This window comes from Hyalella azteca, unplaced genomic scaffold, assembly GCF_000764305.2.
Source record: "Hyalella azteca isolate HAZT.00-mixed unplaced genomic scaffold, Hazt_2.0.2 contig10944, whole genome shotgun sequence".
NCBI lineage: Eukaryota > Metazoa > Arthropoda > Malacostraca > Amphipoda > Hyalellidae > Hyalella > Hyalella azteca.
In genome coordinates this window covers 181,972-195,744 of record NW_025940961.1, presented here as the reverse complement: position 1 = coordinate 195,744, position 13,773 = coordinate 181,972, and the positions used below count along the sequence as shown (strand labels likewise).

Genomic DNA, 13,773 nt, shown 5'->3' with positions numbered 1-13,773 from the left:
TTTTCGGGCACTGGCAGACGATTCTGTGCCAAACTATTGCAGGTTGTTTTCCTTTGGGCTGATTGGTCCACGTCAATGGTTGGGATCTGTCTGGTGGCTTGCGGCTGATAATGTGTAGTGTAGTCCGGAAGTGTTTGAGGCTGCATTCTTGTGGAAAGGTGTCATGGTGAATCATTCGAAGCACGGCAGTGGTGGTTTCCGACAGTCATCCCTATGTCCAGATTTTAGACAGCAAATAACGCTTTTAATTGAAGTAAAACTCAAAGCAGAAACAAGAGTAGCAAATAAGGGTGAAAAATAATGCACGAATATATATTCAAAAATTTGTATAGAAAATATGGAGCATCGCGAGTTTTGCGAATGCCCTTAAATTCTTCTCACGACATGGGGGAAAAAAGCTTGCATCGTAGCTTCAATAAGTTGGCTAACTAAACTAATCCCAACCTGTAACAATAATCTCAGCCTACAATCATAAAACTAACTAGCAATAAAAAATTTTTCACAAGATCACATAGGTAGCCACACATAAAACGTTACAAACCACAACTCTGAGTATCCTTCATCACGAAACAACATTAGCTTCTCTATCATCACCAAGATGCAGGAGAGATGTCAGAGATTTAATGTATGACCTCGGAAGTAAAGATATTGTCAAAAAAATTAATTCATGCAACATAACTAATTGTTATGGGCGACGGGGCATGACTAAAAATAAAAAATGCCTCAGCAAAATGACCAACAATTCGTTCATTTCTTTATCGCAAAACAGAAGCCTTAAGTGGAATAATAAATAGAGGGGCCAGACCAAGTATCAACAGTAGAAGTGATTGTGAACGTGAGAATTTATTACAATGAGTCAATAAATAGATGAATGCTATTTTTTCTACGATGATAAACAGATCAATGCCCATATATATGGCTGCATTACGCCAATTCCTGCACGCAGTCATAATACAATAATACAAACAAATACGCACAGTCAACACGCACAGTCATAATACAAACGAATATACGTCCGTGTTTGGCACAATTTCGTTCAGATTGAAACGGTAATATGCAACTGGCAGAAGCATGAACGAATGAACAGTATTGCAGCTCTATTCAGTAAGTGCTACTAAATACGAGATGCATAGTAAACCAAACAAGATTCCAGTACTTCTGCTGCTGACTGTAATGCGATAATGACTAATCTAAGATACATCGAATCGCAATACGGGACTTGGTATTGATGGTACTATTGCTTACAGTACATACAGTACTGTACAGTACTGCATTGTGTGCTACAGTACACACAGTACAATACTGTGGGTACAGTATTGATGGTGCTAAAACATCAACTACAAAGAGCTGCGTGTCTGTACAACAGATGATGAACAACATTGTATTGTTGCTAGACGATGGTTTCTAAAGATGCAAGATAATCAAAAATTTTATTGCTTCAAGATTGTATGCAACAAACATATATCTTGATGAGATTGATGAGCAATCCTGTAGGCAGAAGGTAAGTTTGTGGTACACTAATTGGATTGTTAATGCATAAACTGGCAGTGTTGAAACATCCATAATAAAACTCTACCTAATGCTTTCACTGGAAACTATTTTCACCAAGGATTATAGTTTATCAGTCAGTTAATGAATGAAATGAATAATATTTCATGAGATTGACTCATTACAGTATATTCAGTTAATGAGATTGACTGTGATGACACGACAATAGAAGCACATATGGCCAAGCCGGTTTAACTAAATTGATGAATGATGGACACGACAATGATAACATGAATAAGTATGTCAGTTTGATAAGCGTGTGATGACATAACTAGAGAGACATTGAATCAATTGTGGAGAGACATTGAATCAATTGATGAATGATGGACACGACAATGACAACATGACTACCTATATTGATCAGTTTGACAAGATCATGTGTGATGACATAACTAGAGAGAAATTGAATCAATTGATGAATGATGGACACGACAATGACAACATGACTATATTGATCAGTTTGACAAGATCGCGTGTGATGACATAACTAGAGAGACATTGAATCAATTGATGAATGATGGACACGACAATGACAACATGACTATAGTGATCAGTTTGACAAGATCGTGTGTGGTGACATAACTAGAGAGGCATTGAATCAATTGTGATGTAAGTCGTCAGGAACGGGCAGGTGGGAGTGAGTCATGTAGAGGATGATGATGGTGGTGACTGCGGACACCAGAAATATCACGTCGAACCAACGGTGATAAAAATGGAACTGCAGGTCACCCAACACCTGCAACAACAACACAGAACATCAACAATTGAATGATAGGATGCATAACTTACTAAGAATATGGTACATGATCTCATGTAACATGGATCTCAATGAAATTTACCGAGGTAAATACAAACGATCCATATACAATACACGGATGCAATTATAAAATATCTCATACAAACATTCCAAGCAATATAAAAAGAATCGGCCTGCTGAGAAACTTGCGTTAGTTTCAACATTTAAACAAGCTGTGACGTCACGCAGATACATGAAATTATTCGATGAGCAATCCATTAACTTTCCAGACAATAAACGAATCAAAAATATCACAATCACATAATTTTTATATGTATACGAAGCTATTTATATTTACTATGTACAAAAAGAAAGTCCTCCAGGCACAATACCAGAAATTTCAAGTTGTGGCCATATTAGCTAGGTCTCTCGTCGGCAGTGCAATGTGCCCGAAAATTGTAGGAAACGCCACGTATTTAAAGACGATGAAACGAATCAAGACTAAATTTCAGCAACTGAAAAAAATTCTTCAAGTTTGTATTGGGAAGGCGACTCAACACATAAAATAATCCGCTAACGTTAAGTTATGTAACTGAAGGTTAGGTAACTGATGCTTAGGTTAATGAAGAATGAGCGTATCATTACGTGTCGCACCTGGGTGATGATGGTGCGGTACTCTAGCGGCATGTTCATTCGCATGAGCATCACCATGGAGATGAAGTACATGCCCATCAGCTGAGCCAGCACCAGCACAATGATGTTCGATGACTTGCTTGACGATACGGCGTAGAAAAACTGAAAAAATATAACTCAGTACTCACTGCAGTGAGTGACAGAGAGCGCATTTTGTCGTCGACGGAAAACGTGAAGTCACGGACAGACAGACGGACGGACAGACGGACGGACATGGCGAGCACAATAGTGAATTTTTTCCATATATGAGAAAATGCGCTAAAAAGATAAGAAGAGATTCACCAATAATTTTTAATTTTTTTTTAAGTAATTATGCTATAAATTACAAATAAAATAACTTTAATACTCATTTACTTAAACTATTCATAACCATCATATTGTAAAATAAACATTGCAATAACTGTCCCAACAATCTGCAGAACCTAATACGAACCATTGCACTGCAATATCAACACTGCAACAATTCTACCAGCAATCTTTATAACATACTTTGAAAAACGGTATTGCAACAGCAACAAGACATCAACTTTTTCACGGTAATTAGTCTAGAAAGCTTGGAATCACAATCTTAGCTTCTGTAAATTAGTCAAATTTCCTCAAAAATATTCTGTTCGTTAGCGCCATAGTACAGACAGCATTACATAACTAGCATCATTTTACATAGGTACAATAATTGAGACAAGGGATGTTAGTTTGCATACTTCTTTCTTTCATTTATATTATATAAGGAATAACTTTAGTGAGCATGAAGTACTAACTTTAGTGAGCGTGAGGGACTAACTTTAGTGAGCGTGAGGGACTAACTTTAGTGAGCGTTAATATGAAGCCTCGTATGCTGGTGACGATAATGCATCCGACGAGGAAGAAGGAGACGTGTTGTGACCAGAACTGCACGTCGATGTCCAGCCCCATCCAGTGCACGGCGATCTCCATGCCCTTGGTGACGGGGTCCTTGCGCCCCACGCGGTCAAACACGATGTTCACCAAGCTCTGGGTCAAACACTATGTTCACCATTTATACTCCGGAAATATCAATGTAACGTTGATGTTATACTATGTATACATTCAAACTGATAAGTTCAATACTGAAACGCTCAAGAATTTAATTACCAAGACCGGAACTGGGAACAGCCCTTATCAACGATTGTGGTGCTCACCTGAGCTCACAGCACTCACAAGAGGTCATATTACCCAACAACAGCTAACGGTATTCACGATGAATATCTTCCATGAGCAGTCCATGGAGAAGTACTCACAATAAATATCTTCCATGAGCAGTACATGGAGAAGAAGTAGCCCATGAAGTTGAAGAACTTGCCCTGTAGCGTCGTGGCCCACAGCAGCCGCTCCCTCTGCCCCTGCAGCTCCACGCACTCCAGGAACAGCTGACGTCCCACCTCCTGCAACAGGTTCCTGCTTTAGTGGCCTCCTGCAACAGGTTCCTGCTTTACTGGCCTCCTGCAGCAGGTGGTGTCATTAGTTGCTTGTGAAGCAGGCAGGTGATATAATTACCATCTGCATAACTGCAGAAATGGGCAGCAAAAATCAAGTTTCTTCGTCTACTAAGAAGTCACTAATTAAATATAGATTTGATAATCAATTTAATTAAAGTTTTTGTAATAGCAATACTCTGATTTTCTTTGAGTGAAAAGTGATTAAAAGCAGTTGAAACTGGGTTCTGAACATATTTATCTCGTTTACAAGAAAAAACTACCTCTGTATACTGAATTCAATGCACTAACTTCACCTAGTATAGCACATCCATATATTAGAAAAGTCAAAATTGAGTATATTTGAAAGATTTCAAAAGTAATACAAATGAAACCACGATATACTAATTAATTCAGGCTGTTGTTACCAGAAATTGTAGGTTAATTTCATTTCATTTACGTGATTTAAATCAGGTACATTTCTGAACAAACAAATACATTTAACCTTTTGGCTATAGATGGTGGTTCTAGTCATCGGGCCATTATATATGGATACTATTTAATGGTTAATACCATATATCCATAAAGATATGGTAACACCATGAATGAATACCTATGTATGAATCAAACCTCTAAAGCGAGTACTTCAGATTTGAGAGATACTATTTAATGGTTAACATATCCACAAACATATGGTAACACCATAAATAAATACCAATATATGAATCAAACCTCTAAAGCGAGCACTTCAGACTTGAGAGATACTATTTAATGGTTAACATATCCATAAAGATATGGTAACACCATAAATAAATACCTATGTATGAATCAAACCTCTAAAGTGAGCACTTCAGACTTGAGAGATACTATTTAATGGTTAACATATCCACGAACATATGGTAACACCATAAATAAATACCTATATATGAATCAAACCTCTAAAGTGAGTAATTTTGACTTGAGAGATACTATTTAATGGTTAACAAATCCATAAAGATATGGTAACACCATAAATAAATACCTATATATGAATCAAACCTCCAAAGTGAGTACTTTTGACTTGAGAGATACTATTTAATGGTTAACATATCCATGGACATATGGTAACACCATAAATAAATACCTATATATGAATCAAACCTCCAAAGTGAGCACTTTAGACTTGAGAGATACTATTTAATGGTTAACATATCCACAAACATATGGTAACACCATGAATGAATACCAATATATGAATCAAACCTCTAAAGCGAGTACTTCAGACTTGAGGGCAGCAATGTCAACACCAGGCACGTCAGAGGAAGAGCTGCTACGGAACAAGTTCCACACCGAGCTGCGTCCGCTCTTGTTCTCAATGTTGTTCGGATTGCGCTGAATAAAAACAAAAATACATGCTTTTAGTTATGAGCAAAGTTCAAACTCATCTGAGTTGCGTTTGTGTTTTTTTATAGCAAAATCTACTGCGAACACAGGCAAAGAAATGAAAATGAGTAAAGAACTATTAGTTATTTCAATGATATAGAAAATATTCTGGTAACAAAACATTTATACAAGACAGTGACAGTTATAAATAATTATTAATGAATATTCACACATATTGAAACAAATGGTTTTCAGGATCATTTTCAATACATTTCATTGAAACTACCTAATGCCATTCTTTGGAGGAAGATCTACCTCAAATATCCTGAACATCAGGTGCAAAACATGAATACAAAACGAAATGAAAGAGTTTCAACGGGAATTTTTTGCACTCTTAGTAGCGGATTTTCATTCTTTAGTTGAAAAATTACAACAAATTCGAACAATTTTAATATTTCTATTTCAAGGCACTGATTAGGACTTTCTACTTTTTTCCCAACGCAGCAAGCAAGCTAAGAAAACTATTGAAGACAACATATTTAAACTATACGAGATTTTAATATCAAATAACTTACTAATTGCTCTCTCTTAGCAAGTGCAATTTTTTTCTTCTTAGCAACGATAAGATCCATATTCTGCAGCAGCCTCCTCTCAATGGCCTGGATGTGACCCTTGCTGACAGGCCTCATGAAGATGGTCATGGAAGTGTAGGGGTAGTTGACGGCACCAAAGCCGGAGAGAGCTGCCATCACCGTCACTCCAACAACACCAATGCGACTTATGCTCTGTATTAAAAAATTAATATATAGTTTTTATGGCTCAACAAATGTTGCATAAGAGTACAGTACCATCTGGTGCAGGGTCTCAAAGGCGCAATCCGCATGCAGCCAGCGAAACTATTTTGTACACCCTGCGGCCACCTTGGTAATAATATAATATATACCTACACATAATATTCTTACTTTGGATTTGTCATCAAGTTTGTCACTTGCGAAGAAGATGTCATTATTTATTCAATTTTGGTGTTCCAAGAAAAATGGTGTTCCAAGAAAAATGGGAAAATTTATATTTTGTCACACAAGTGGATTAGAAACTGGACTGTAGGATTTGCTTGCAGTGCATCCCTGTGCCCCCGGAATATAACATAGGTACACATTTTGAAATATTTTCTTCAGAACAATATACTGGGTTGCCGGGAAAGCCAAGCAAGTAGAACGTCTATCACTTGAAAGCATCTTTCAGCATACAAAGAAAAATTTACTTTAGTACACGTATCAACACAGCAAGCAGAGATTCTGTGAAGGCAAGCTTTGTTTTTCGCGAGATGATATCAAAGGCATCACAACCATTCACTGAAGTCCAGTTTGTAAGAGTGTATCTATGCTACAGGCATGTGAAATTATCTGCCTCAAGGAAAAGAAGCTCTTCATAAGTTTGTCTTCAAGCACTCTAGCAAGCAGGATCACTGAGTCAGCAACAAATGATCAACAGTAACTGATTGCTGCTGCAAAAGAATTTGTACAATTATCCACTGCATGTGACGAGCACTGCACTACCTCTGGAGCATGCAGTTTGCTACCTCTGGAGCACTGCATGCTCCAAAATTAATAGGTTGAAATCAATAAATATATATGCCATCAAACGGGGTAATACGGGACGGTTTTGAGCATTTTTTGTTAATAACTTCATACCATGAAACATTTCAAAAGCACGTTTGAGCTCATTTTAAAGGCCTTTGCGAAGGCCTTTCATCATCAAACGAGGTAATACTGGTCATCAAACGAGGTAATACTGGTGTAACAGACACTGCAGACTGTGCCGGATTCATTCGTTTGGTTGACAAAAACTTGAACATTATTAAAGAGCAATTGGACTTTCTACAAATGAAAGGAACTACGACTGGACGCAAGGTGCTTCAAAACTAGTAGCTTGTTTTGACAGGTGTGGGCTACCATGGAAATGGTAGCTTGATGATTTGTCCAATATGACATTCGGCTATGACATTCGTCAGCTGTGGACGGTGCACCACCAATGTCTTCAGGGACGGGTGGTGTTGTTGGATTAATCATAGAGATATAGAATCAGCTCAGCTTAGCGGGGCCTTTTGCAGCCATACACTGCATTTAGCATCAAGATGCCATCTGTGCCAGAAGATGGATGTTGTGAAGACGGAGAACTTCATACATGCACAGGGTCTCTACTACAGACAAATTGTGTAAGTTCTAGCTGATTCAGAAACGGAATATGGCGAGTTGCTGCATCATATGAAAGTCAAATGGTTGACTTGTAGAAACGGGCTGCAGAGCTTTTTTGAACCGGGACGGGAAATGACAATGAAAGACAAAGGGTTCATGGCAATGAAAGACGAAGACATACCTCAGCTCACTGACCCAATGTTTTTGTCAGATCTTTTTCTTTCTGTCTTGCTGACATCAAGCAACAGTTCAATACACTCAATTCACAACTACAGGCCTCAAAACAGCTGACTACCGTTATGTATGATTGCATTAAGTCATTCAGATGCAAGCTGACTTTGTGGGCCACTCAGCTGGCAAGTGGAAACCTGGCGGATTTCCCCTTTGTACACAGTATAAAAGTGGAAAAACAGCGCCTGGAAGTCTACTTTGACATCCTCTCCAGACTACTGGAAGATTTTGAATACCGTTTCCAGCAATTCCCTGTTCTCAAACCACAGTTTCTCTTTATTAACTACACCAGAGTAATCAATAATTATAAAAAACTTAATTTTAGCATTTAACTGCAGCGACAGTAGAGTTCTTAACATTTAACAAAAAAAATTATTTTGGGGTGTGGCCTGCTGAAAATAATTTTAGCATTTAACTGCAATGACAGTAGCGTTCTTAACATTTAACAAAAAAAATTATTTTGGGGTGTGGCCTGTTACTTTCCACTGTGGCTCACATGCTAATACAAGGTTGAGACCCCTGATTTAGAGAAGTACAGTATCAAAGTAGTTGTAGTAGTAGGTAGCAGCATCAATAAAAACAGAACATAAATTAACAACAACAGCTTGCAACAGTTAAGATGGTAACAGCTGGCTCATTACCTTAGCATGAATTGCCAGCAGTGCTGGGTATGAAATCTTAAATGATGCACAAATATCCATGCGCTCTTTTTTTATTTAATTGTGCTATTTTTTCAGCTCTTTCTTTACCCAATATTAGAGCAGCAGAAGAGCTGCTGAAGTTTCTTACCTGTTCAATGGATAGTAGGCCATGCTGGGGACTCAGGATGGGGAATGGATCACCAATTTTCCAGAAGCAAAAAAGATAGCCACCCCACGTGAGCACACTCAGCGGCCTCACCCACTGACTTTTTACTGATGGAAAATTTAAAATAGAAAACAGTCCTGATGTCAAACATACAAAATAGTTATCCATTAAATGGATTAAATATCTAATCAATGCCATTATCAATCATCTAAAAGTAGAACATTGCTTGTTGAATTGATTATAAATAGCTACACAACTGTGTTGGTCAGAAAACACTTTTATGGTACACTTTTTCTTAATGTATAAAAAGTAAGTAGGTAGATTTTTGTTTACAATCTAAATTATTAATTATATCCATATTAAAAAATTCAGTTCTTTCCAAAATTAGTCACATAAAATTACCAAACCTACATACCTAATGGAGAATTAGAGAGCACAAAGTAGCAGAGGTAGAAAGGGATGACCAATACTAGCAGGAGCAGCATGGAATACAGCACAATGTGCCAATAGACATAACGCGTGCTGAAAAAAATTTATATTGGTATCATAACATGGTTAGACATAAATAAAAACAACTATACGGATTCTACACAGTAGAATCCTTAGTAGAATCCATTCTGATTTTAGTAAGGCATTAGAAACTACAACAAATAAAAATTTAATAATAAAATTATATGAACATTTTGTTTTCATCATTTGAACATTTGACAACAAGGTTATTGTATATATACAATAAATACGTATAAATACCATATATCAGATATTTTGAATAATTTACAGTTATAATATAATATTTTTTATAATACAGATAGTATACAGACTAAATTCACTCCAAATGGCATACATACTTAGCTGAGAGAACTCCAGCAATTTCAAAAATGATTAATTCAAACATAGTGCACGAGAGCATGAAAACAGTTGGGAAGAACAGCTGCACCAGAGTATTGTTGGCTTCATAGTCACGGAAGATTTTACGGATGAACCAGACCCACCCACCAACAAAAAATGTGATCTGCAAGGTGATAGAAAATTGTCAACTATATTTGTATAAAAAATATATTATTACTTAGAAGACCAAGGACATCCTTTATGAACTGTACAATATAAACTGATGAATTGGTCTCCTTCAACAGTTAAATTAAAACTGCAATACTTTATCACAGAAAGAATAAATCAGATAAACTAAATTGATTTTTTTTTCTTGAAACTAATTTGAAGAATCCATACTGGTATTACAAGCAAATTTCCTAAAGCACTGCAGGTGAGAACCTGCAATGTGTTTTTTATCTGCAAAAATTGTAAGAAGTTCAAAAGTCTATGAAATTATTGGCAAAGGTGAAGTTATGTGAAGGCAACACAAGTCCCACCCACATACATAAAGATGCACTGTGAGCACTAGAATTAATAGGTTGAAATGAATAAATATACCTACCTACCTATATATGTAACTCTAGATTTTTTGTGAAAGAAAGTACCTATATAAAACATAGCTTTCTGAATACAGAAGCCTATATAAGACTGAAAATTAATAACAAACCAGCAGATAATGGGATTTGGTATTGGATTTGGATAACAAATGAGTCAGTTTAAGCTCTTGCTAATAATACAATGAATGTTGTTAGGCACAAGACTGAAAATTTTCTACTAAATACTAAAATCTCCTGGCTCCAATATGACATTTTTTTATAAATTTGGAATCTTGAGGCTTGATATGCACTTTCAATAGGTAGCTAAGATAGAAGAGAATTCATCTAGTTGGGATCTTTGTGCTCCAAAAAGGTCTAAAAAGGGTGAAAGGCAAAACATGATGCTAGCTGCATCCAAATCAGGAAGATAAATTGCCTGAAAAATGATATAAATATAATAATATAAATAAATCGTATAACTTATGTTAATTGGGGACCATCCTGATCCTGCCTATGCATCAGGATTGAAATTTTTACACTATTTACTGAAATCTTGCAGCTCAAGAGTGACAAATTTTCAATACGTTTGGAATCTTGTAACCCTATCATGCACTTTTGTCAACAAATAGATAGAAGGTAATTCATATTGCAGGAATCTTGCTGTTCCAAAATGGCAGGATAGCTTTAGTTGCAGCTCAAATGGTAGCTTTATTCCATGCCAGATATGCAGGAGAGAACCAATCAAAGACGTGGATCTTACTATGTTACTGAATTTCTCATTTGAAATATTGGGTGGGATTTGTTAAAATTTGCAGGTTAAGAAGATAATTTCACAGATAATTCCTAGAAAATGCAAGCAAAAATGTGCTGTTTTTCTCAATTTTCATAAGATATGTTGAGCAATGACTATTGGAATAGACAAAATTTTCCAAAAGCATGGGAATTTCTGCCTCAAATTAATGGACATTTTCTGCACTATTTTCCATAATAATTGGAACTGAGAAGAAAAAATATTTGAACAATTTCTTCTTCATGCCTCATAAAAATATAAATTTAACAATATACCTACTAAAAATTTTCAAATAGGTACCTAATATACACAACCAATAAATTTAGCAAAGACATTAAACAATTTCACTTCACCAGAAAGTAAAATTTTCTCATTTTTCTTTTATTCTGAATTCAAAAAGTTTAGGTTCTGAAACGAAGATGGAACTGCCGTACGGTACCCTATTTGTTCATAATTAACTAAATTAAGTTTAAACCAGAATAGAATGACATAAAAACTAAATAGAAGAATAACTATGACATAGCAAATATTTGATGATAACATTCTAAATAAAATTGAATGAAGCGGGAAATATAATTCTGGCCATATCATGTGCAGCATATTTCATCACAATCATCCTAGATCCTACTAAGGCAATCAGGATATTGTTTATAAATATTACTTATGATTAGTTTACATGTTTTTTTATCAAAAATTCTTACCATAGAACCTAAGAGTACACTGATCTCCATGAATAAACCCATTGTAAATAAAATTTTCAAAGGGGGCACTAAATTCAACTCTAGCTTGACTTGACTGCTCAAAGGTTTTCTTCATTCATCAACTTCACTTGAAGCAAAGATGATTCAAAGAGAGAGTCCATCCACCAAAGAATTATTTTCAAAAATATAACTGGGTTGAAGACATGTGCTGTCAGACTCAGAAGTACCTCCCTGCCTGATCTCTGTCAAGGAGAAAGAACAAATCAGCATAAATGGTGGTGGTGTAGTAGGACTATATTTATCATGCTACCAGCCACGTTTTGGGCCTGAGGGTGTTTGTTGCAAGGGTGTCAAGAAAACAAGGAATTGGTGATGGTCTCCACCTCCCCTACAACCATCCCAAACCACCTTTTTATTAGACTTTTCCTTGTGTTTATTTAACAATTTATTGAACAACACAACAAGAAGAACCAGGTATGTACATTGAACAGAGAAGAAAAAGAATAAGCGCAAAACTGAGGCACGGGGGTCTATAACATCAAATAATGGTATTTTCAAGTTTGCCTGCTTTACCCAGTCTGAAAAGCAAAAAAAGATTAACATGATAAACCTAAGGAGTGCACTAAATCCATAAAAAATATCTGTTACATTAACTTTAACATGATTAAGTTAGTGATGCATATCAAATAGTGAGCACTCTACTATGGTGTCAACACTGAAATTGATACATACTTTTGCTTCAATTTCGTACTTTAATTTCACATTACATTGCATCTCAGGAGAGGGGGGTTTGCAAGACCCCTAGTAGGAAAATCCTACTTCCTTGCAGTATCACTGAAATGGGCTTCCCACAACAGTGGTGATGGGTTGAAAGTGAATAAGAAGTCATATGTTGACCACTTGTAACAACTTGACTTGGCAACAGTCATTTAGTTCATCAGAGCCGTGAAACAACGAAGCCACGCAACACAGCAGAGCCAAGCCAGGAACACTTCGCAATATCACAGTTACTTAAAATAAGATACTTTACAGGAAAACAAAATTTGTAATAAGATCATGATTCATGAAACTAAGGCTTTCAAAAAAATTGGCTACAAGTCAATAGATTTCCAAGGCATAGGTTTCCCACATTGATCTATATACCATGGGCCTCCTCAGAGAGGTGGCCCAATAACCAATTCAAACTGTGCATCCTATGATCCTAGTACTGAAGAAGGTCAAGTAGGTACGACTTGGTAATTACAAAATTAAAAGACAATGGTGCCCCCATCTGGAATGATGACAAAGAGAAGAAGAGGATGCCCAAAACCAAACAAACAAAAGCAGAGCCTCTCTCCCCCCATGACAGCCATCACCAGGTAATACACACTAATTTAATATGAACTAAGAAAAGCAATTCAGCCCCAAAATGCAAATTCAAATTATATTCATACAATTCTATTTCCCAAACCAAAGCAATGTCTCTTAATACTAAATTAAGTAGCACCAGAGCCAAATTGACAGGGCATCCCCGTCTGAATCAGACATCGACGCTTTACCTTCTTTAGGCCGCTTCTGGCGACAAATGGGCATCCTTGGGAAGTTGACTGTTGAGTCAAAGAGTTTCAAACTTTTGTTCACCACTCCTATCTATTTATACTATCAAAATTAAATATCTAACTATATATCCTATATGTATTTGGAAATTTCAGTCAGGCAGACGGGCACAGAGCAAAATAAACTTGCGCCCGTCTTTGACAGTGGCTGTCATATCCCCCGATTTTTTTTTTATAGTTGGTTTTGGAGGCTTCCAGTGCTTGTGCACTGCCCAGCCTGGTCTCAGTCACTCATTTAATGAAAGACTATGCACCGTGCAAAGGGGCTCAATGCCCCAA

General features: G+C 36.5%; 1 protein-coding gene across 2 annotated transcripts; it reads right to left on the bottom strand.

Annotated features, from left to right (window-relative positions):
• Window positions 1-532: 532 nt before the first annotated feature.
• LOC108670441 (Golgi pH regulator) lies at window positions 533-13,562 on the bottom strand. 2 transcript variants are annotated; one of them, XM_018157916.2, is made up of 11 exons: window positions 13,438-13,562; window positions 11,900-12,141; window positions 9,851-10,014; window positions 9,418-9,524; window positions 8,985-9,109; window positions 6,345-6,554; window positions 5,650-5,778; window positions 4,234-4,377; window positions 3,782-3,967; window positions 2,939-3,079; window positions 533-2,284 (listed from the first exon to the last, which is right to left on the bottom strand). In XM_018157916.2, the coding sequence occupies exons 2-11, from the start codon at window positions 11,939-11,941 to the stop codon at window positions 2,147-2,149; spliced, it is 1,386 nt and encodes a 461-aa protein (XP_018013405.1). In that variant the 5' UTR covers window positions 11,942-12,141; window positions 13,438-13,562; the 3' UTR covers window positions 533-2,146. The 2 variants fall into 2 exon arrangements, with proteins under 2 accessions (XP_018013405.1, XP_047738596.1); XM_047882640.1 differs by lacking the exon at window positions 11,900-12,141 and having other exon boundaries at window positions 13,438-13,456.
• Window positions 13,563-13,773: the final 211 nt, after the last annotated feature.